This window comes from Hirundo rustica, chromosome 2 (genome assembly GCF_015227805.2).
Source record: "Hirundo rustica isolate bHirRus1 chromosome 2, bHirRus1.pri.v3, whole genome shotgun sequence".
In the NCBI taxonomy this organism is placed as follows: Eukaryota; Metazoa; Chordata; class Aves; order Passeriformes; family Hirundinidae; genus Hirundo; species Hirundo rustica.
This window is the reverse complement of record NC_053451.1, coordinates 555,405-579,637: the sequence shown is the minus strand read 5'-3', so window position 1 is coordinate 579,637 and position 24,233 is coordinate 555,405. Positions and strand designations below refer to the sequence as shown.

Below are 24,233 nucleotides of genomic sequence, written 5' to 3'. Positions count from 1 at the left end.
ACAAATAAAAAGACACCAGCAGGATTTGGCAGTTAATTCCTCTGTGATTACAGGATGCCCAAACATATGAGGCAAACCCAGCCTCTGAGGGTGATTAAATGCTGAAATGAACCCAGAGACATTTGATAACTGCACAAGCAATTTACTGAGAACGTTCCTCCTAATTCTGATGGCTGCCAGAGTCTTCACTGAAGGAAAATAGGTTCAAGTAACCCCCAAACACAGATTTTTTTTATACACAGATGGGTATATAATAGCCCTAAAAGTGGGAGTTTGAGAGTTTGGATTGTGTTCTGTGTTTGCCACAGGTTTGCTCGGGGTGGGGGGAGAAGGTGAACCTGAATGCGCTTTCCTGGCCTTGCTGAACACCGGGATTAAAGTGCCAAACTGGCAGCAGGGGTGATGGAAAGAGAGTCCTCACACAGCCTGCGGTCCAGCTGTGAAACTTCTTGCCGCAGGGCACTGAGGAAGCTCACAGCCACCCACAGGTTCAAAAAGGCCCTGAGAAAATGCTGGGGAAATAATCTGGCCGAGCTGCTGAATGCAGAGCCGTGACCTCTGGCTGTGAGGCTGAGGGAGCTGCATTTGCCAGGTACTCAGGGCAAAAACTCCTGGGAGGACAGGCTCAGACCCCGTTGGCACCAGGCAGCTGAAACCTGCTCCAGCCAGAACTGAAATGCATTCCAGGGAAATCTAAGAGTGCTCACTCTTGGAAATATTCAATTAAGTCATTCTAGTTAACGGCTAATCTGCCTTTAAATTAATGAGATGTAGGCGCAGCCTTTATGCCATCTTAATACGCTTTTCTCCAGGATCTCCGTGGTTTTATTAAAATTCTAATAACTTTTTAAGCAGGGGAGTTATGTCTGATATTGTCTGAGTTATGGCTAAGTTGGAAGCCGGTGAGTCTGGAGCCTGACAGTTCATTTAATTCACTGTTCCAAACTTGATTGCCATGGACTGCTATTACTCTCCTTAGAAGTTACAATCTCTTTTGGGGCTGGAATCTCCAGCTGCGGTTGATTTCGAGAATAATAGCAAATTAGGGCTCTTATCTCTGTTCCATTATCCAGCCTCGGGCATCCACTGCTTTGGGATGCAGGGATGAGTTGTCTCTATCCTTGGCAAAACCCGAGCCAGGAGAAGGAACAAATTATTGGATTCTCATGGAAAAGGAGGGGGTGAGAGGTGGGGCTGCACTCAAGATGAAGTTGGGAAATACAAGAAAAGCTGTGTGGCTGAGTAATGGAAACTTCAGGGGAAAAGTGAAGGGGAGGAGGTGAAAGTGAAATGAAAAGTGAGAGGGAAGGGATGGTAACAGAAGGATGATGCCAGCTAAAAACCAAGGCGAGGAACAGAACAGCTGAATAAGGGTTTGAGACGAAAATCGTGGAAGTTGTTACCACTTTGGGGCTTTTTAGGAAAGGAGCTTCAGTTTTATGCAAGAATAAAATGTGAGATTCAAAGTAATGTTGGTTGTGGTGCGCTGGAAAGGGAATAAAGTGATTAGGAAGGAAAATATTGGCAAGAAGAGTAAATATTGGCACAGGGTAAAAGAACATAAGTGATGAGCGAATAAAAGTGGGAATGAGAAACAAATTGGGGCACAGGAGGAAACCAAATGGCTTTTTTGGGAACAGGGACCAGGCGGTGGAAGAAGGGAACGAGGGCACCAAGGGCAAGGAAACAAACTGCCGCAGATTTAGTTCTTATTTTGTTAGAGACTGAAAAAGAAGGGACGGGGGAAGGAAGGCCAGAGGAGAGGTCAGAGAGGACCCTGAGCTCAGCTTCACCAGCCCTGGGGGTGTTCAGGGCAGGGCAGAGGGGCCTGTGGCAGCTCCTCATTCCTGCGAGCACTCGGGTCTCTCCATCCTGCTCCTTTCTGGCGGTTTAACGTGTGATGTGAGCCCAGATCCATGAGGAAACCTCCTTCCACAGGCATGGCATGAGGAACCTGAAGGAACTGTGTGTGCTTGGATCCAAGCACTCCCCAGGACAGGCAGATGGAGCGCATTAATTCCAACATTTGTGTGTCACTGCCCTCAGTAAAGAATTTTGCCTCATATCCAATCTAAACTTACCCTCTTTCCGTTTGATTGTGCATTTGGACGTTGATGCAAAACACTGTTACCCAAATTCACTGTAATTTTCCAACACCATCTGCACTATGACTTGAATAAATTCTAAAAACCCTTCAATTTTTGTGACTAAAATGTTGCTATTTAATATTCCCCAGTTTCCTTGCTGCACTTCCCCCGTGTCTAGATCAGGGAATGCAAAGCAGGCAAGGGTTATGTGACAGCTTTAGCATATTTGCAAAAATGAACTGATTCTTTTTTTTTTTTTTTTTTTTTAATGTATGTACTTTGAATAAAACATTAATTCCCTCCCCATTTTGGATGGAATTCCTACTTTTTAAGCACATTTTTTATTGATTGAAGTTTCTCCTGTCTGGCATTCTCCAGTAGTGCCAAATGGAGGATGTGGTGAAAAATATTGAGTCCCACTCCAAATGTCACAGTTTGAATCCATCCACTGAGTCCTGCCCCGTGATAGCTTTTCATGGGAAAACCCTGCTACGTTTATGGGGTGTGCCATTTTGCAAGTTTGTGGATACATAAATTGCAATATCCTCACCAGGTCTGTGGTGTTCACATTAAATTTCACTCTAGCCACCACCATCTCTGGGAAAAGAAAAAGTCACCCAATTAAAAAGCAAAGACAGAGGCAAACTTCAGAAGGGAAGCTCAGCAGGAGATAAAAATCTCGTTTCTCTGAGTGGATTAGTTCAGGAATGTTTTGAGCAGGTGTCCAGAATGTTTTGAGCCCTGGATGTTTTGAGCGGGTCAGAAAAGGGAATCTGTCAGAAAACACAAAGAGATTTTGTTCACAGGATCTTTTCCATCCCTGGGTGAAATCTGCAGCACTTAGTACAGGGAATATCTCAGCTCCTCAGCGTTCATTAGGCAGCATCCTCTGGCTACCTCAGTGTCTCACTGGCTTCATATTTACTCACCTGAGTGGGCAGGGATGGCATCATTTACATTTACAAAACCCACCTTTTATTTTTCCCCAGGAGAGTTAACAGCCCTGACGAGATTTTCCAGCTGCATCGTGGCTTCATAGCATGGGGAAAAGCCCATTTCAGCATTTCCTGCCTCCTCTGCATATTAAACAGCATTGCTGGGGAGGAGGCGCATTCAAACCTCTGCCAGACTGGGGTGTGAGTCTGAATTACAATGTTTAGATGTAAGCACTCTCAAGCCTATGGAGAAGAGTGGACATTAAGCTTTATAGAACCCCTGATGCTTTGCCCCCTTTGACAAAACACCTTTTATTTTTGGTGTTGTGCTTCTTTTATTTTTTACTTAATGGGGGCCCTATTTGCTTTTTGTAAGTCTACTACTTTAAAATAAAATTGGATAATACATATAGCCCATGCTTCATAAATCCAAATGCTGGAACATGGAAATAGTTTTTAGAACGATATTAAGGAAGATCTGTCTTTTTTATGTGTACCAAAGGCACCACAGTGATGTTTTTAGGTGATGCACCATAAGTCTGCCAGTGCAGCAGACTCCAGGGAAATTATAATAACAATAAAACACATATTTAAAGAAAGATTTTTAAGATTTTAAAAACAGTGTTAAAAAAAAGAAAAAAAGAGTAATTGTATTACTGTTTTACGTTTTTGGGGGTGGAGTTTTTTTGAGAGGACTTCAAGTCAGGCTCTGATTTTATGGGAGCAATTTGCCAGAGACAGATCACTCTGGGGACATTCTATAGGGCAGAACCATAGTTTTGTGGGATAATCAGGTAGGCAGAGATCTACTGTCAGAAACTGCCCTTGCTCCTACCTGTTATAAATTGTATCTGTGATTATTTGCAGGCATTGAGGCTAATCCTGAAAAGCAGGGCCTTAACTCCTTGAATAATTTATTGCAAATGGATTTGGGTAGGATAGAAGTTGTGAAGTATCCTAAAATCCAAGGCATTTCCGATATCCATGTGGACATTGGTTTGGTCGGGTGTAAGTTGTGAGGTAACCTAAAATCCAAGGCATTTCCAAAGCCCATGTAGACATTGGTTTGGTAGGGTGTAAGTTGTGAGGTATCCTAAAATCCAAGGCATTTCTGATACCCATGTGGACATCGCTCAGTGTGGGCCAGCTTGGGATGTGGAAGCAATTTCATAGTGAAGAGGCAAAAGGGCTTTTCCCTGGTTTTTATCAGGCACAGGATAACCTCAGCATTTAACTTGGCACCAATGGTGACATCAATAAACATTATTGAAGGGGTTGCTTCTCCACGCCTGAACGTTCCCTGGAGGGCTGCAGCTTCCCTAGCACTCGTGGCAGTCCTGAAAGGGAATTCACACCCTCGGGGCAGGGGATTCACTCACAGCCTGCACTCCATGCTCTTGGAGGTCTTTTCCTATGGGTTCTCTGGGAATCTTTATTTCCCTTCCAACCCAAACCATTCTGGGAATCTTTCAACAGGAAAATTAAAAGAAAGAGGGGAAAATGAGCAGGAGGAGGCGTTTCTGCCCAGGGCAGAGAATTGGATGAGCTTTGAAGTCCTTCCCAGCCAGCCCATTCCACGATTCCATGGAATGTGCACTATTCCTGCCAGAAACCCCTTTCCCGGCTGTGGGGTTCTGTCCTAGAAAAGCTCCCCAGCTGTTCACAGGGTCACTGAGGCTGGAGGGGACTCTGGAGCTCAGGATAATTCTGAATGCCCCTCTGCAGCAGGTTGGAAGTTTGGTATGACCCTCAGGTCCAGGTTCTCACAAAAATGCTTCTAATTCCATGGAACTCTTCCAGTGGGTGCTGTAAACATCTCCCCATGGAGCAGAGCTCATCCCCCTGCCTGTCTTCCCCCCTCCTGGAGCTCCACAGTGACTTTGAAGGTTTACAAGTCAAAGGCAAACAGAAGCACTTGGTGTTGTGCAGGGCAGGGGGCCCCAGCAGGTGCTGGGCTGTGTCCCAGCCTCGCAGCACATTTTGCACAGGGTGCACTTTGCTGGCTGAGGAAATCTCTGATTAATCACCAGCAAGTCTGAATAATGCAAAGGAAGCGCTTTCATAACAGAAGCCCCATAACATAAAGAAAAACTTTCTTAAAAAAAAAAAAAAAATCTTTAAGAGATTTAATCTTTAAAACCCAATTGTTGCGCACAGATGATTTAGATATAAGGAACATCTCCAGCACATTCATGATTCAAATATTCTTTTCAAATAAAGCCTTCTGGTGGAATAAGGGAATTAAACATCAAACCCAGCATCTCCCATTTGCCAGAGTCCTTGGTGTGACAGCTGGTCAGCTGAGCAGCAGAGAGCTGACAGCTCCATCACCCAATTCATTATCCAAATGTTTCAGAACACGAGATGATTTTATTAAACTAACTAAGAGTTGTTAAGAAAACCAGCAGAAATTGCTCCCTAAAAGCAAAAAAGGGAAACACCAAAAGTGTGTTTGGCACTCTGGATGGAGTCATACAGCTTCCAGCTGAGTTTGGGGGGTTTTTATCCCAATGCCACAATATCATTTCATGTGCTAAGGAAAAATCAGTCTTACTGTTAGAACATCAAAGCAAGCCCAGGACAAGCTGTGTTTTTTTAAAAAAGGACAAACCTTTGGCTGCTCCATTTCCTCCATTTGCTGGAAAGCTACATCAGCAATCTTCCAAAGGCTTGAAATGTGGAAAACACCTTTTTTTCATTTTTGCAAATTCCACCGGTTTTCAGATGGTTCTCACATCTCTGCATTTTCAGTGGAGAAAAAAAGTGGGAGAAAATGAATTAACTTCAGTTTGCATTGCTATTGTCCAACCCTCCTGATTTTTAGTGTTTAATTTGATGAATGTCATGGGGCAGGTTGGGTAAAGATGATGTCACAATTTCCCAAGTTCACTTGGATTTAGGTAGAGCATGTGGCAAGATTCCTTCCAGGGCAGAAACAGCATGAAATTCATTTTTACATCTTGGTGTAAAAAATGCACAACCTCCACATAAGGAGATTTCTCCAGCCCTTTGAAAAGTTCCCAGTCATGCTCCAGGAGCTCACCAGAAAACACCTGCAAAAATAAACAGTTGATTGAGGCAACAGGAGTTTGCCAGTCAGAAACTTTGGGATGATCCTTTTAATTTTCTCCTGCTTTTCATTTCTTGCCAGTTCTTGCACATTGATCGAAATGTGCTAAGGACTAGCAGCAATTTCTTATTTTAATAAGCTAACTCAGCTCCCTGCTGCAGCTTGATGGAACAAAAACGGCTTCTAAATGCCTAATAATGTATTTTTACTGCCTTTTCTAGAATTCAAGCCTTCAGTCTACTTCTGCTCAGACTTTTGGGGAAGGAATTTCCCTGATATCTGACTGATCCCTCTGCAGAGCCTTCTGCCCTCCAGGAGATCAGCACTCCCACCCAGTCATCTGTGAATTAAAGGGTGCCCTCATTTCCCTTTTTGGAAACAATTCAGTATTTCAAAGGTTTCATTTGCTACAGTGGACATGGAGGCAGAGGTTCATCTCAGGAAATACTCCATGTTCTGTGCAAGGGAGATGTAATAACCACTAGGGAGCAAAGAGGAATCAGAATGAAACTTCCCAAGATATCCAGGTGCAGACAAGTGTGGAATTTCACACTTCCATGTTCTAACTCTTTTATTTAAAGAGCCTTAGTGTTTGTTCTCCTCTCAAACCCATTCAGTTGATTTCTATTTAATGCTCCCTTAAAGCCCAAGTGGTTTTCTGTACAGGTTTCACTGAGCAGGAGGTTTTTGATGCAGCACAGAGCTCGAACTGGATCCCTTCCCCTCAGGACAGCGTTTCCAGAATGTTCCCAGGCTAGGAAGGAGTGCAGATCTCCTCAGCAGGGGCTGGGTTTGTAAGAAAAAGGTTCTTGGGAGGTTTGGAGTGCCCATCCCTGGAGGGTCTGCATGTAGCACTCCATGCTCTTGGCTGGGACAAGGTGGGGACGGGGCACAGCTCGGGCTCGGTGATCCTGGAGGGCTTTTCCAGCCTCAGTGACCCTGGGATGCTGTGAGGAGGAAATGAGCAGTGCCTCAGTGGCCCCCTGCCTTTTCCAGGCCAGCTGGAACCGTGCAGCTGGAAATGACACGTTCATTCTGTACTGACCCTCGCCTGTTCCCCATCTCTCCCTGGATCAAACCCCACCTTCACCCCCAGACAACCCCAGGGACAGCTGGTCACTCCCCTCACACCCCAGTCCAGCCAGGGCTGTGTGGCTGCTGGACACTGGGGTGGGGTTTGTCACGGGATGTCGCAGCCCAGGAAGGGCCCCGGCAGCTGCAGCCTCACACTGAGCTCAGGCTGCCACCGGATTCGGTGGTGACACTTCTGAATCCACAGATTCCTTCCATCAGCAGCTCAGTGATGAGCACTGGGAGACACAGAAATGGAGAAGCTCCTTAAGGGGTGGATGGCCAGCTCTTCCTAATTCTCATGGGAACCAGATACCCAAAACCTGTTGCCAAGGTGGCTTTAAAATTTACAGATGTTGCAATTAAATAAATAAAAAATTTCAAATACCAGGGTAGGGCGATTTTCTTCTGGCGGCTGATGTTGCAGCAGGTTCTGGTTGCTCTGGGAGGTGGCTGAACAATTGTTGGAGACACAGAAGTGTGGCAGGAGCCCAGAGCTGAGATCCTGCGGGAGACAGGACTATAGGCAGCGGATGATCCTCAGCTGAGCACAGGCTGCAGGGTAAAACATAAGCTTCAATCAACTCTTGCAAATAATTTGAGCCCAATGCCATAAGTGCCTTAAATTAAATCCCTCTCAACAGCAGCCAATCTAAATCATTAGACATATGTCACGTAGTGAGCCATAATCACCAGAAGAGTGGAGTACACAGCGTTTCATTTACATAGGGAATGTATTGCAGTGGTTCATTTGGCCATTTTTCAATGTTCTGTGTCTCAGAAAACACCGAGTGGGAGCAAGGCTGGTGCTTCACATCATCCTGTACCCCAGCTTGCTGGGACCCACAGAACTCTGCCAGGAGCTCCCCTGCCCCGCTGGAGCATCCCCCTCTTGTCTCAGCTCCCTAGCCAGGATTTATTGCTGCTCTGAGATTTCAGAAAGTTTCAGGCCAGGCAGGAGCATCAGAGGATCTCCAAGGATCTCCCAGCATAAAAAAGCAGCTCAGTTGCATGCCCTTAGCCCAAAAGTGAGGCCAGTCAGTTCTGCCAAAAAACATAAACCTGTTCAAATATCAAATCACAGGAGCATGGAATACCCCGAGTGGGAATTCTGACACACACAGTGGAAGACTGAGCAAAGAAATACATCTTGCATCTCCTTCAGCTGAATTTCTAATTCTATTTAGAAATTTAAATTGTTCAATCAGGAGATTGGGGGTAACACCTTGAAATGATGGCCATTATGGCTGTCATTTGTTCCATCAGTTATGGAATTTTTTAATTGAATTGAAGCCATCTTTACACACTGTATTACAGTTTTCTCTTCATGGCAAGGATATTTCATGGGCTTTTGATGGAAATTTATTTTTTACAATGAAGTTATGAGGCTAAAAAAACCCCTACAATATTTATGCCCAGTAGCATAAACTTTCATATTTTAAAAATATGAGTAACAATTTATTAACTCAGATATTCACCTTGTGGGGCCTGGAGATATTGTATCAGTTTTTCAGGTAATTGTCTTTTCCTTCCTTTAATTTTTTTTACTAATTTTTTTTAACACCATTTTAACCCTTGGGTAAAATTATCCAGGATTTTCCTGCCATTTTTTTCAAAGTACATCTCTAACTTCCCTTTCCATAGGTGTAATAATTACAACGAAGAAGACCTTTAGTAGAATGAATGAAATAACTACCATCTCCAATTAGCACTAATGATTCCTGATGAAGCTGTTCCCAGGGAAGCTGCTGCAGAGGATTGTCTCAGTCTGAGCGTGGTTTGTGGTTTCTGTGTGCACACAAGGTGCAGATGTTGAACCTCTCGTGGCTGGGATTTATCTGGACGGGACAATGCTGGCCCAGGCACCCCCAGATTTGCCTACACTGCAGGAAGGTGTCTCAGCTGGAACACGTCCCTTTTCACAGCTCTTGTGAGTGATTTGGGCAGGAGCCTCTCCCAGCCCTGGCACAGGGTGCCCAGAGCAGCTGTGGCTGCCCCTGGATCCCTGGCAGTGCCCAAGGCCAGGCTGGAGCAGCCTGGGACACTGGAAGGTGTCCCTGCCCGTGGCACTGGATGGGCTTTGAGGTCCCTTCTCACCCAAACCACCCTGGAATTCTCTAAGTTCGGTTTGAGGGAAGCATTACAAGAAGAAAGTGTTGGCGGAGTTGTTTGGGTTCCCATTCCATATTTCTCTCAGAGCTGTGTAATTTAGCACTCGATGTACAGTTGTCATCAGGTGCAGCAGTGTTTTGTTTACACTTGGTGCTTTAATATTTGCAAATGTAGACGTTGAATAAGGCATTCTTCAGACTCAAATGGCCCTCGGTAGGCTGAGGAATAGAAATGTTCCAGACTGATAATTACCAAGAAAGCTTTAAACTGCAGGCACCTCCAGTAAGTGTCTTTTCAAGAGCCAACCATCATTATTATGAGGAAATGTGGCAGCTCAAAGCACAGGTGCTGATTAAACATTACTCATAAGAGTGGATCTGTTGGAAAATCTGCACCCCCTACCCTTGAGAGCATCATCTCAGATGAGCTCCTTAGACATTACACTTCCCAGGACTGAAAATGTGTCTTGGTTTTCTTTAAAACAGCTGCTGCTGAGACTGCAAGGTAAATAACAACCTGATTGGAAGATGGCAGCCCATTTTCTCCACATTCCTTCCTGATACCTGAGGAATTAGGGACGAAACGGCATTAAGTCCAGTTAAAGGGAGGCAGAATAGTGATGCAGCAGCATGGGGAAAATATGCTGCTGTAAGGTTTGAAGAAAATCCTGAGCAAAACCTGCAAATTTCCTCATGTCCCTCAAACACCAAATGTGTGTCTGAGCTTCAGGAGAATCAAAACCATGGCTCTGGGGGGAAACCTGGTAACATTTGGGTTTATATCCTCCCTCTATGCCAAGAAAAGCTAAAGGAGGGATTTATTTCTGTAATGAAAATCAATCAAATCCCTTATGTCTCTTCGCAGTTTTTATTTGTAAACTTCAGGTTTATCTTTCCTTAATGCCAGGCTCGGCATGATCTGGGGAGAAGGAAGGATGGGGACAATCACAGGCAAAGTCCTCTCCAGTTTAGCTGAATGATTTTAAGCCTTTTCTCCAGCATGAGAGGAGCAGCTCCAGCCTCAGAGAAATCTGCCATCAGCAGTTGTTGCATTTGGAACAGAAGGAAAAGCCAGAATTCCCCCTGGCCTCGTGCAGAGGGTGTGACAGCGGGAGCTGCTGTCGTTTTGGATCCTTAATGTTTGAACTCTTGATCAGGATGGGATTGTTTTGCATGGTTCATAGTGCAAAGTGTGCACAGCACTTTCCAAATAGGGGATCTGCTGTAGCTCTGGGGCTTCCAGGTTTCCCCCATGGTCCATCATTTCTGGCTGGACAGGCAGCTCTGCCCTCAGGGCAACTGGAGCAGCTGGAATTCAGAAAGACAGCAGCCAAAGACTAAACTGAGAGCTTGAAATGTCCCCCCTGCCAACTTTAACCTCCCTCCAGCACCTCCTCGCTGGAAGGGATGTACTTTGGGACAGACTGTGATCTGATTTGGCCATGCTTTTTCAGGATAAACTAGGATTTCTTCAGCTTTAATAAGGATCTTATGTTCCTAAGCATCTTAGAGATAATAGTGCTTAATGGGCACTCAGGAAAAGACAGACTGTGTCATTTTTAAAGATATAACTCTGACATTTATGCACAAAAATGCTGTTTGCTAAATAGCGCTCATTTCAAAGCATTGTATTGGATTTTGAAATGTCTTTCTATTCCTGGCTAACAGCTGGAGAAAAATGGCTCATCCAGAAACAGTTCCATTGCAAATGCAAATCCCAACTGCTCTGTAGTGGGGTCATCTTCTCTCCCCTCAGGGCTCCTCTCTGGAGTAACTTTCCAGGACTCTGTTGAGTTAGTATTTCTGTTTCCAAGGGTCATCTGCTGTCAGAGTGCCGAAAAGCCTGTATTTATTGGGGCTTTCTGTGAGTGTCACCTCTTGCAGCCACTGCAAGGGGCGCTTTTTGTACAGATCTAACCAGGTGTCTGTGTCAAAGCATGGAAAACCCCCTCTGAACTCCATTCTCCTTGCTGCTGTTTTAGGGATCTCGATGGCTTCCTTTGGTTTGAGGTTTCCTCAAGTGTAAGGTGCAATTGCTTTGTATCTGCCCAAAACATCTCACTATATTTGTAAGCAACTGAACACTTCGGGGGTGGACTCAGAAAAAAGCAGCAAACAGAAATTCCAACAATGCCTGCAGCCCAGTGCCATCAGTCTTTCAGTCCTCATCCCACCAGCTTGCTTTCCACTCTCCTCATCCGCTTTTGATTTCTGTCAAGTTCTTTTCCCCTTCCTCTACCCCTCAATGCAAGCATCAGTTTCTTCTCCCCTGTGGTTTTTCCTTCCTCTCTGCTTTCCTGTTGCCTCTCCATTCGCAGCAGCGCGCTGTAGCCCTGCACATGATCAGCAGTGACCGTGTTGGGATGTCTGGGTGTCTCAGAGGGAAATCCTCTCACTCAGACACTCGGGAAAAGCACACCTGCGAAGCAGGGCTCCAAAAGATTTTGAAAAGACAGCAGAAAGTAAGTTGCTTTTCCAGAGGGACTATTTAAGTTGTTACAGCATGGTGGGATGAATGCTCAGCTGTGAGGGAATTTGATCAAACCCTGCTGGAGTTGGGAGAAATGTTCGGAGCAGCACACAGCCCATGGCATAGGGCAGGCAGAGGGAAATATAAAATATAGGGGAGAAAAGCAACAGTTTTAAAACTTCCTATCAAGCTGAGAGCTTGCACCTCGAAAATGATGCTTAATCCCTGCCTGGTGTTGCAAGAGATGTCTAAATCAGGTCAACCAGATTTTTTAGCTGTTAGTAAAAAGGAAAAAGTTCATTACTTAGAAATTCTGTAACACAAATCACGCCGATGGTGCCTTTGGGAAATATCTCCACTTACAAGCTGAAGGGAAATAATTCCATTGGAAAAGGCAGATCCTTGTACCTTAATAAGCTCAACTTTTTCTATATATACATACACACATGTATTTTTATCCCTCTGCTTTCCAAAGGATCAAATCAGGGCTGAATGCACCTTTCTGGAGTGCAAATAATTATAAAAACCTGCCCTGGCTCTCACAGGGGATATTCTGGATGGAGAAATACTTTACCATTTTTATTTAACCCTTTTTTTCTGTTCTCTGTGCTGGGTGATGACTTCAGCCCCTCACATGTGGCTGAGCTCAAAGTGGGATTTGGGGCAGTTTCATCCCTGGGCATTCAGCACCTCCCATGCTGCACGAAAAGGCTGAGTCTCTCTGAGAGTTCAGCAAAAAAATCAAGCAAAATTTGAGCAGCCTCATTACAGCTGGGAGCAAAACCTTCCCAAAAGCAGCTGGAATAAAACCACAGCTGGAACACAGAGCTGGATTTTGGATAGGCAGTTTGGAACAGAGGAGACACCAAATTTGACAAATAGGCAGTGACAAACCTAGTGTTCTATAAACAAGCCTGGTCTTCTTAAAAAAATCCCATTTGCTGAGTTTGACACTTGGGGCTCATCCCCTCCTTTGGTCAGGGTTGGGGTCCTGAGCCTGTCCCAGGTTTCAGCTCCCCACAGCCATAGAAAGGAGAATTAAACCATCACCCCAACCCCAGAGCCAGCCCTGCATTTATTACATTTTAAAAATTGCTCTGTTTGGCTGCAAATTTCTTACAGTCTTGAGAAGCTTTCGATGTGCAGGGACAGGGACCAAATAACTGCAGAGTTATTTGGGGTGAGGGAGGCAGAAATCCGGGGGGGTTCCAGAGTGGGGTATTTGCCTTTCTGTGCTCACTGTATTTCCTTGGAGATTCTAATGGCTGAAAACAAGGAGGGGGAAGTGCAGGAAGGGCAAGGGCAGGGCCCTGGAGTTTTGTTTGAGTGCACCCCAAAAGCAGGAGCCCCCAGGTGGGTGATGAGTTCCAGAGGGGAAACGATCCCGGAGCTGACAGAGGCAGGGCGATGGCAGTGACACCCGGCAGGATGCCGCGCTGAGGAGAACTGGGCGGGCTGGCCAGGACCCAGCCTGGGGAATGCAGGGATGAGGGATGCCCAGGGAGGACCAGGGCCTTGGAGAGGTGGGGATAGGCTGGAACAGAGCACAATGCGTGGAACGCTTCCAAAGCAGCTTTTGAACAGATTGGGGAGCTGTGTGTAAAATGAGGATGATAACAGCTCCTCACTGCGAGGGCTGCTGCAGGCTCAGCCAGTGCACGGAATGCTGATGGGCTCAGGGTGGGCTCTGCCAGCCAAACACGGCCCCCGTGCTCCAGCTCCAGCAGAACCTCGGAGAGCAAGCCCTCGGCAGCCTGCAGGATGTGCAAAGGCAAATTGCAGTTACTGCTTGTTACAGGGCTGGGGTTGTGCACCATTCTTCCCGAGAAACTCCAACGCACATCCACGTAACGGAGCAGCTTATGGGTCCTGTCTCAGTTAGAGATAACAGCCAGTTTCTGGATAACCTTACACCGTCAGAGAGGTAACTTTGCAAAGGAAGATGCTGCTAAACTGGGAGCAATAACTTCTGTGATAATTTTCTGGGAGATGCATGTGGTGAGTGCACAGGTTCTGGCTCCCAGCTGCACACCACATGGCGCAGGAGAATCTGTCCTTTGCTGAGAGACGAGGATGCAAAACTACCCTTGGAGGGGGTTCCTGGTAGCAGGTGCTTTCAGTCCAAGTGGAACTCTGTCAGAGGGAATTATCTGGAGAAAAAGATCTTCCTCAGCGCTCTGCCCTGCTCCTTTTTGAGCCTCCAATCTGCCCCAGCCCCACTAAGTGGTGTGATCCAGACCCCTATGGAATCCATATCCCTCTCAAAGAGACAAGTTCATCTGTGTTTGTGTTCATTTGGCTTTGTGAATCCCCTGCATCAACCTGGCACCAGCAACAGCTTCTCCTTGGGGAAAGCAGAGCAGAGAGCTCAGTCATTAGGATTTTAGCTCTCCTTTCACTTCAGTGGCTGACAGGTGGGTTTGAATGAATTCCCATGGACCTCCCGAGGTTCCCTGTGGAAAGGAGGGAGGCTTCTCGGGGCAGGAATCCCTGCAGGAAATGGATGTTCAGATGTTTCTGGAAGCCCTGCCAGCAAACCACCTGCCTGTCCTGGCACTGGGCTGCTTTGGGGAGCTCCCAGCTTGGGATGGAGCAGCATCCAGCAGGCCCTGTGCTTCCATGTGTCTGATTCCATGTGTCATCCTGTGTCCCAGCACCTCCCCAGCCGGGAAAAATTCCTCATTTCAGCCAGGTCAGGAAATATGGGCATCAACCATGTGGAAACAGGGGTTTCTCCTCAACTAGAAGGAGTCACAAACTGTAAAATCGCCCCTTGGGAATGGATTCAGCCCTGACCTTTACTGAGACTCCCTCAGTCCCTGATGACCCCTTGAAATGGAAATATTTGTTTGCCTGGGAGAGCGGGAAGAGCTTTTCAAGGTGTGCCTGCTGAAGTGCACTGTGTAGTTGTGACATTTTCCCTGCTGTGGGGATTTTTGTGCCCAGAGAGTGAATGGAGCTGATGCTTTGCCCTGTCTGTCTCCAGGGCTCACTCTCATGGCTCTGCCCCTTTTGGCAGAGTAGCTGTACCCAGGCTGTCGTTCCCTCTAACCTTCCACTGCTAAATTCCAGCGAGGGGCAGATATTGGTTTTTCCCCTCACCCTTGAAGAGATCATGTTACAAATGATGTGCTGTAAGTGAAAGTGGGGTCTGCCATGGACCAGGACGCAGCAGCCTTTGGTTTGCTATGGAAGATTCACTGACTGAGGGAGGAGGGAATTGAAAGGGAGGACTCCAAATTTTACAATTTTTCCCACCTAAGTGCTACCCAAAATGAAAGCCAGTGCTTGTTTTCACACTCAGCAATAACAGCTCCATTCCTGGAACATCATTTATGTCCTGAGTTAACATTGATTTCTTCTTCCTTCCTTCCTTCCTTCCTTCCTTCCTTCCTTCCTTCCTTCCTTCCTTCCTTCCTTCCTTCCTTCCTTCCTTCCTTCCTTCCTTCCTTCCTTCCTTCCTTCCTTCCTTCCTTCCTTCCTTCCTTCCTTCCTTCCTTCCTTCCTTCCTTTGTATAATGCTGTGGTTAATTTGTTTTTAAAATGTTGTACAGTAATTTCTTTATTTAAATGAATCATCTGACAAACTGGTTCTTCATCAAACTTGTCACTTACTCCGCTATTTTTCTTTTAACCTGGACCTTACAATAAATTCTGAGCTTGGCTGTCAGTCATCAGCAGGAGAAGAGACTATTTATGGAATTGCTGGGTTTCTTTAGCGATGTATGGACGAAAATGCTACAGCACAGCTTGTTTGTGATGCAGATTTATCGAGTGATTCAACTCTTTTTTAGCAGTTGAATAGGCCTGAACAGAAGAATCAAGCTCAGATAGGTACAGTCCAAGCCTTCTAAATGCAACACCCCCCTAGCCCAGTGACAGTAAGGAATTATTGCCTCCATAAACTCCCTCATGGGCTCTGTCCATGGCTGGGCATGGGGCTGGGTGAGCTCTAAGGCCCCCTCCAACCCAGACCATCCCAGGATTCCATATTTTATCCAGGGGATCTCCCCAGCAAATAAAGCCTGCAGTCAGAGATCCTGTGGGTGCGTTCCTGTTCCAACTGATAGTGCAGAGTTTGGATCTGCTGGCTCAAAAACACATCCACACAGAACTCACCTTCTTCCCATCCCTCCTCCTTTCTCTCCCTGCTTTCCTGCTGCCACTGAGCTTTCGCTCTTTTCCAGAAGGAAAAATCCTGCGGAATTCTGCTAATGAAGTATAAATAGTTCCTGGTTATACATCATTAATTAAAATTAATCTTCATTTAATAGGCAGTTGATTAGAGGGATGGAGATAGTTCTGGCCGTAGAATGAGGAAGTGCTTGTGTACATCCAGGTGTGAAGGTTGCCTCAAGGGTGGTTTAATTAATTGTTTAAAAAAGCAAGCAGAAAGTGATGGAATGCACAGTAATAATTTCTGAGGTGGATTAAATGGCATAATACCCATCCTCTTGGAAGTGGGGAGGGATTGTGGACACCCTTATTTCCAGGTTATCCCTCAGGCTGTCCCTTGTACCTTCGCCATCCTCCTTCCCTGCTGGAGCAATGCTCTGCAGCTTCCAGCAGGGATTCAAGGAAAACTCAGCAGTGGAATCTTTCTGGCCCAAGCCCAGGCTGGCATTGCAGCTGAGTGAAAAGTATTGTCTTACTCGGGTGAAATGAGGGAAAGATGATTGACTTTAACCACTGAACTTGCTGGGATCATAGTTGGGATGAGGAATTACAGGATTGCATCTGAAAGGACAGGCTTTAGATATTTTTCCCTTCAGGTGATCTGGAGTTTGCAGCTCTGGAAAATCCTGCTGGCTTTTAGCCTTCCACTAGATGCTTTAGTTCCAAATCCTGCATTTAGGTTTCTTTTTTTTTTTTTTTTTTTTTTTTTTTTTTTTTTTTTTTTTTTTCTTTTGTGCACCACACTCTTTTGTAATCATTTGGATGTTTTCTGAGGTAGAGGGAAGAACTCTTCAAGGTTCTGATACCTGCACACTGTACATGAGAAATCCATGGAGTGTACAAGAAAATTGCTGCAGTTGTTTAAGCCATATCAGGGCATTGCTCCGTGTGGGTCCAGGAGATAAAATAATGCTGTTTATTCCAGAGGAGCCAGGGATAACATTACCAGGCTGGGGTTGGTGGCCTCCAGGTTCTTCATTGCTGGGTGAAAATTCAAACCAGGTTTTGACTCTAGTGTGTTCCCATTTCTGATGGTCAGCTTGGCTGTCAGTCATCAATAATGGAGTCATCAATAAAGGAATAACGACTGCATTATTCCTCTGTGGGTGACATCAGAATTGCAGGATATGGCAGCTCATGAGCTGAATGCATTCGGGTGGCCAGAACTTACAAAGAGAGGGGCCTCAAATTGAGCAGGGGGAAATGGGGAAATATGTGAGTGAGAAATCCAAAGTATCCTCTAGTGACTTGCACTAATGAGTAAATCATACTTGCAAAATCAAGCACTGAAGCTGGAGATTTCTATTTAGAGGAGCTATTTTTTTTTTAAATTGCCTGTGTTTGCTCTTCATTCCTCAAATGCCACTGCCCCTGGACAGTGGGAATGTGCTGTTGGCATAATAAGGTCCCTAGAGTCTGGAAGGAGAGGACATCCCAGTCTGCTGGGACAGGCTGTGGCCTTGAGACACCTTCCCATCCCAGGATACACTCCAGGGAAGATCATTACACTTCCAGAATCTGGGTTATTTACAGTCCTCTTTTGGAAAATTTGCTCAGTTTCCTTTTGGAAAACTTGGCCACAGGTTCAGCTCCTTTTCCTTGGAAAAGGCAGAAATATTCCCCTGTCCCTGACCAAACTGAGGAATTAGCAACCACGCTTCCTGAGGTGTATGAAAAAGCAGAGGAAACACAGAGCTCTAGGGGAGACTCTCCGCTCTCAAGCTCCTCAGTGGAACTTGGACTGCCAGGATGTGCAGAAATGCTTCAGAGAACATCCACAAAGTTCAAGTTTCATCTCCAAATGTAGATTAAACTGGAGCAGGGAGAACAAGACCCATGTCCACCCCTACTTTCATTAGAAAGGAGCTGGATAGACATTTCCACAAGCATTTAAAATGTCCCTGTGAAAAGGCTGGACAATAAACATGCATCGTGTTCCCCAGATGTTTGTGGAGCAAAGTTCACAATACTGAGTTAACACCAATGCCACAGCAGATAAGAACCCAGGATCACTGTGCTTTTGCTGTAGTGCTTTGAGCAGCCATCGGGTTTACATTGATGGACACACAGAAATTATGGCTCATAATTTATTTTTCCCTCTTTCTATATGGCAATTAAGAGGTGAATAATCCTTCTCATTTCTCTCTGTTCCAACAGGAGGGATATTCGAAACTGTGGAAAATGAACCTGTTAATATTGAAGAATTGGCATTCAAGTTTGCTGTCAGCAACATTAATAGAAACAGAACACTGATGCCTAATACCACATTAACCTATGACATCCAGAGGATTAACCTTTTCGATAGTTTTGAAGCCTCGAGGAGAGGTAATTATCTCAATTATTGTGCCAGTTACATACATGGTTTGGATTTTATACCTTTCCCCAGTCTGATCTCCTCTTCTGCTCTGCCTGTATCATGTGTACCAACAGGAACATAAAATTAATCTTTCAAAGGTGTTTGAACTAAGGATCAAGCTGGGCTTGGACCTGTCCTGTGCTTTCTGAAAAAAACCCCACGTCCTGTCTGCATGCTAAGAGCCCCAGATGGCAGGAGGCGAGTCCAAGCCATTTTTCTTTCCAAAACATAGATTTGCCACCTGGAATTCTGCAGAAAAATGATCACAGACTCACAGGAAGCACAGTGGGATGTCACAACCCGTAATTAGCACAGATACCCATTACTTGTAAATTATTTCTTCTGCATTTCAAAGACCAGAGGCCAGCAGCACCCCTAGCCTGGAATATTAATGCTCAGTGCCCTGGAGACAGAAATAAGTTCCTGTCTTATAAACAACTATAAGAATTGGAGTGGTCAAGTTTGGAATTTTTTCACCTTTTTTTCCTGAAAAGGAAAATTATGGCCCAATTTACTCCCATCTAGTTGACTTGCAGGCCAAAACAGAGAGGGGTAATGAGTGACAACTTTCCTTAAGCTCCATGTGTTCCTTGGCCTCTAGTAAGCAAGCTCAAAGTTTGATAAAATGTTATAAAGAGCAGTCTAGTTCCTGGAACTAGATTTGCTAGAAGGCTGGAAAATAAACATGCCTCTCTTCAGAAACCAAGCTGGTGAGCTGTCACCTTTCAAATATCTACCAAATCTCCCTTGTGCTACTTCAGTTTCTTAGTAAGAGTGCAGAAAAGGAAAATGATTTCAAAGAACACCAAAAAGAGCTTTAAATGGCATTTCTTGCATTCTTTTTCAGCTATCAGGTACATGCTGGAGCTCTATGCTATAGAATCTCAAGCGTGGGGGATTTATAATCCGTATAACCCGGCTGATACAGCAGTTCAGATTCCCTGTAAAGGGAGAATCTCTTCTGTGCCTGTTGCGAAAGTGCCATCTCCATTTAATATGTAGGAAGTTGTCAATCTATATGCAAGAAACTCACACAGACAGCAGTAATTTCTTCTCATCATGAATTATTGAAGTTTTTTATGGAATTTGCGTATTAAAACCCGTGTTCCTTTAGAAAGGCTTTTGAATTAAACCTGGAAAGCCTGTGCACTTCATGTTGTCTGTGAAACACTCATTTGTGGAATGGAAACAGAAAATCATTGATTTTCTGTCATATTCTATTACAGTCAGAGAGCTAACTACGAACTTAAAGAATCTCAGCTCATAGTCAAGTTGGTGTATTTAATGTTTCACTCACTCAGAGTCATTTCTAAACTCCCCACCCTCACAAACAGAGCAGCCCTTGGTTTTGTCCCAGTCAGGAGCCTCGTTAAAAACATTGGCAGTAAATTTTACCAACGGACAGAAAGACCTGGTATCACTTCATCTCCTGTCTGCCAGCCTGCAAGGACATGGGAGAGAAAGAGAAATGCAAAGACAGCTCCAGGCAGGGCTCTTCAGGCTGAGATATGGGCACAAGGAGAAGGAAACCTTTGTTGATGTATTTGGCTGATTTGGAGCAGTATAAAATGTCAGAGTGTGTGGGTTCTTTATTTCTCTGTGCTGCTACCAAGGGCTTTAGGCATTCCTACCCGCTTTGTAAACACAGATTATGGGGAGCAGTGAATCGTGGTGCCCTTTGCTGCTTGTGTCCCTGCAGCAGCCTGAAATCAAAGAGCTCCCACAGGTGGGAAGGTGCCAGTCCCAGGGGGATCCATGGAGAGCCTGCTGTGGCTCCAGGGATGTATTACCTCACACTCTGCTGTGGAACTTCCTTCCTGTGCCATTCCTTTGGCAGCCAGAGAGCTCCTGGTTCCTCCAGGACAAAGTTGTTCTGAGAAAGGCAGCTCAGGAATCCATGTGATCTGCAAGGCAACGAGCAGAGAAGGTTTTATTTGCAGCAAGCAAGGTCAAGGACATACAGCTGATCAGTAAAGCCATTTTCAGAACCACAATCAAACCAGAATCGCTGAGGTTGGAAAAGACCCCTGGGCCCATCGAGTCCAGGCTGTGCCCAATGCCCACCTTGTCCCGAGCCCAGAGCACTGAGTGCCACCTCCAGGAATTCCTTGGACACCTCCATGCTTAACAACCCCTTCCACGGGGAAATGCTTGTGCCATGCAATTCAAACCTCCCCTGGCACAGCCTGAGGCCGTTCCCTCTCCCCATGTCCCTGTTCCCCCAGGCTGTTCCCTCCTGTCAGGGAGTTGTGCAGAGCCCCAAGGTCCCCCCTGAGCCTCCTTTTCTCCAGGTGTGCCCCTTTCCAGCTCCCTCAGCTGTAAATCACCCTGAACACCTCAGGAACCACTGGCACATCTCTCAGTGGGTCTGGGAGCAGCGCCGCGCTCTGTTCCCACTCTCGAGTGACGGGGATGGCCGGAGGATGAAAGCTCCCTGCGAGCATCCCCCAGGTTCCTTGCTTTTGCCCACTAAGAGTGTGCCGTCCCCTGCTGTCCCCAGCCTGCGACCAGCTGGCCCTGGGCGTGGCAGCGCTGTTCGGGCCGGCGCACAGCTCATCGGTCAGCGCCGTGCAGTCCATCTGCAACGCCCTGGAGGTGCCGCACATCCAGACGCGCTGGAAGCACCCCAGCGTGGACAACAGGGACGCCTTCTACATCAACCTGTACCCCGACTACGCCGCCATCAGCAGGGCCGTCCTGGACCTCGTGCTCTACTACAACTGGAAGATCGTCACCGTGGTGTACGAGGACAGCACGGGTGAGTGCTGCTGGGCTGCAGAGGCCAGCACACCCTGGGGCAGCTCGCTCTGCCAGGCCCTCGGGTTACAGGAGAAAAACCCCTGTCCTGCTGCTGCCATGGCTTTTGGAAAGCTGCTCACTTCACCAGACCTCGGGAAAGAGCCCCTGGGGTTTGAATAGTCGCTCACATTTTGCTGGCTGTGGAACCCATAACGCAGCTTCAAACCGATCCCAGGATCTCAGAATCCAGAGATCACCCAGTCCAACCCCCTCACCAAGGCAGGGTCACCTGGAGCAGGTGACACAAGAATTTGGGATTTTGGAATGTCCCAGAGAGGGAAAATTCAGGCCCTCTCTAGGCAGTTGTTCCAGGGCTCTGCCCCCTCCATGGACAGCAGCTCTTCCTCGGAGTGAGGTGGAAATTGTTGTTTCTGTTCATGGCCATCACTGACAGCTCCTCATCCTGTTACTGGCAGAGCCTGGCACCATCCTCTGACAGCTCTTGGGGAAATTTTTGTGGATTGATGGGATGTTTGTGGGGGTTGATGGGATATTTGTGTGATTTGATGGATCCCCTCTCAGCCTTCCCCTCCCCACACTGACCAGTCCCAGGTCCCATGGCCTCTCCTCACAAGAGAGATGTTCCAGAGCCCTCATCCTGTCTGTACCCCCTCTGGACACTCTCCAGTAGCTCCTAGCTAAATCTTCTAGACAGAGTAGAAACAAGGAGAGGTCTTTTCCAGCCCACCCCATAACCAATTTGGCATTCCAAAACACCAAGTGCTGTGCACCTGCTCAGCTACAAAGAAGCCTGATATTAAAGAGATTTCATTTGCAGAGGTATTTACAAAGTAAAGTAATCATCAATCATCGTATTAACTCAGAGTCAGGAAAGTAAACATGTCAGCTTTGATCAGTATAAATAGTTCTTGGATTTGGGGTGAGAGTGATGCCAGTTAACTTAAGCTCTTGTATTTCTCATCCCTAATGTTTGACATAGATTCACCACAAGAAATAAAAATGTCTTGGCCAGGTTGGATGTGGCCCGGAGCACCCTGCTCTCATGGGAGATGTCCCTGCCCAGGGCAGGGGGTGGCACTGGATGGGCTCAGGGGGTCAGGCTTTTGCCACATCCTCCAGAAAAACAGCTGCAACTCTTTCCACTGCTGCTTTGGTTTCTCCAGGACACCACCCCTGGGCTCCATCTCCACTTCATGTGGCAGCAGGAATTGTTGGGAAGTGCAAGGTCCCAGACTGATGTGGCCAAAGGAGATGTTTTAAGGCACACAGTAATTTCTTCCCCCGAAAAGGATAGGGAGGTGGGTTGGCAAATCCTTTATTATTTTTGTTTTTCACCACACTTGCACTCAAGTACTTTTTGTTGCCGGGAAGACAAACACCAGTTCTCAGTGCGAGGTATGGATGAGATGAAGGCTTCCCTCCTCCCAGATCTCATCTCTGCCATCCCAGGGCACTGCAGCCAGGAGTGAGCCCTGAGGCTGCACTTTCCCAGCCGGGTGACACCAACCCCTCTGTCAGTGAGTGCTGGGAGCCCATTCCCATCACAGTCAGCTCCAGTGGGTTCCTGTTTGTCGGCTGGCTCCTGGCCAGGCCCAGCTCCCGGGCTGTGCAGCATTTCCAGCTGAGTGCTCGTAATGTTTCGTGTTCTCTGCTGGTTGTGGGTACTCGAAAACCTGCGAGGAACAGGCCCGGCCCTGGGGCGGGGGGAGAGCAGCTTTTCCCCAAGCATGCTGCCAGTACTCAAGTGAAAGCCAACAGCCCTCGAGACAGCAAGCCCCGAGAACCTCGGAGGGAAGAGGGAGCTTTGTCTTGCCTTGGATGTGCCACTCAACCAGGGGCGTCCACATCCCCCACAAATATTATCCCCACTCCCAGCAGGAGAGGCAGGAGTTCCTTCATTTTAATCATTTGTTTGATTTTTGTTCAAGAAGCACTCCTTGCCCTTGTTCTTTCCCTCTCTGTGCATATTTTTAAGGCAGCTTTTTACTTCCCCTCAGCAGGAGATCAGGAATTTTTTGTGGATGAATTGCATTCATGGATAATGAGAGGCTGTAATCACACACCTCAAAGAGCTTTTAACTATCTTCCGGTTTTGGAGGCAGTGCAAAATTACACAGGAGTGCTGAATTAGCCAGTGGAACTGCACTGTGTTTAAACACTTGGACCAGGCTCTGGCTGAGCTCCACTGACTTCAGCTAAGGCTTGTGAAGCTGTGCCAGCTGAACACCGAGACGGAGAAATCACCTGTGTTTGGGGATGGGGAGCTGCATCTTGAAAGATTCTATAAGATCTCACAGCTGCCGACTGACATCAGGCAGGAAAGTTAGGAGGAGGTTTCCTCAGTTTTATCTTCTCGCTGTTTGGTATTGGAATAATAATGAGCTGCACAGGAAGAAGCCTTAGTTGCTTTTTATGTCTCAGTTTAAACATATTGTATGTTTATATTGTATCACATCAATGCAAACGTGTCCTGTAGTCAACCAGTTAAAAACACCTTTCAAAATATTTAGATGTCGAAGTCTAGTATAAACACGGGAATGAAAAGCTTTAATAATATTAGCTAGGAAGCTGGCAAATATGGAACTAGCAATTATCCTTAGGGAGTGTGGAGTGTGAGAGACCATGTTTAACCAGCAATAAATCCTCGTGGCACAGGATGGTGATTGCCTGTCATTTTTCAGGTCTAATTCGCCTGCAGGAACTCATCAAAGCCCCTTCCAGATACAACATTAAAATCAAAATCCGCCAGCTGCCCTCTGGGAACAAGGATGCCCGGCCTCTGCTGAAGGAAATGAAGAAGGGCAAGGAGTTCTATGTGATATTCGATTGCTCGCACGAGACGGCGGCAGAAATCCTCAAGCAGGTACGGGGGACAGGGAGGGGAGGCAGAGCTCCACATGAGCCTTGTACCCTGAAATCTGTCAGCCTCATTGATTCACTTCTGGGAGCACTGCAACCAAAGACACTCCTCAGCCTGGGCCTGGGACTTGTGATGCAGGGACAGAAGTCACAACAGAAGGTGCAGCAGCCCAGGGCTGCACAGAGCCACTGACATCCACAGAGAGCCCCATGTGCATCCCACAGGAGCAAATGGGCTTTTCTGTCTGACGTTCCAGGTCCTGCCTGACTAGGGACATCACTTCATGTGTTTCAGCTTCTCCTGGTTTAATCACCAGAGTTTTTATTTCTTTCCCATT

The 24,233-nt window shown here is 46.5% G+C and overlaps 1 protein-coding gene across 4 annotated transcripts in view; it reads left to right on the top strand.

Annotated features, from left to right (window-relative positions):
- The window catches only part of LOC120748965 (glutamate receptor ionotropic, kainate 1), a 101,976-nt gene that overhangs the window by 32,096 nt on the left and 45,647 nt on the right, over window positions 1–24,233 (top strand). For all 4 annotated transcript variants that reach the window (XM_040055976.1, XM_040055979.2, XM_040055975.1 and 1 more), the window contains exons 2-4: window positions 18,078–18,245; window positions 20,777–21,034; window positions 23,718–23,899. In XM_040055976.1, coding sequence (XP_039911910.1) covers window positions 18,173–18,245; window positions 20,777–21,034; window positions 23,718–23,899 — 513 coding nt within the window. In that variant the 5' untranslated portion in view covers window positions 18,078–18,172. The remainder of the gene's footprint in view (window positions 1–18,077; window positions 18,246–20,776; window positions 21,035–23,717; window positions 23,900–24,233) is intronic.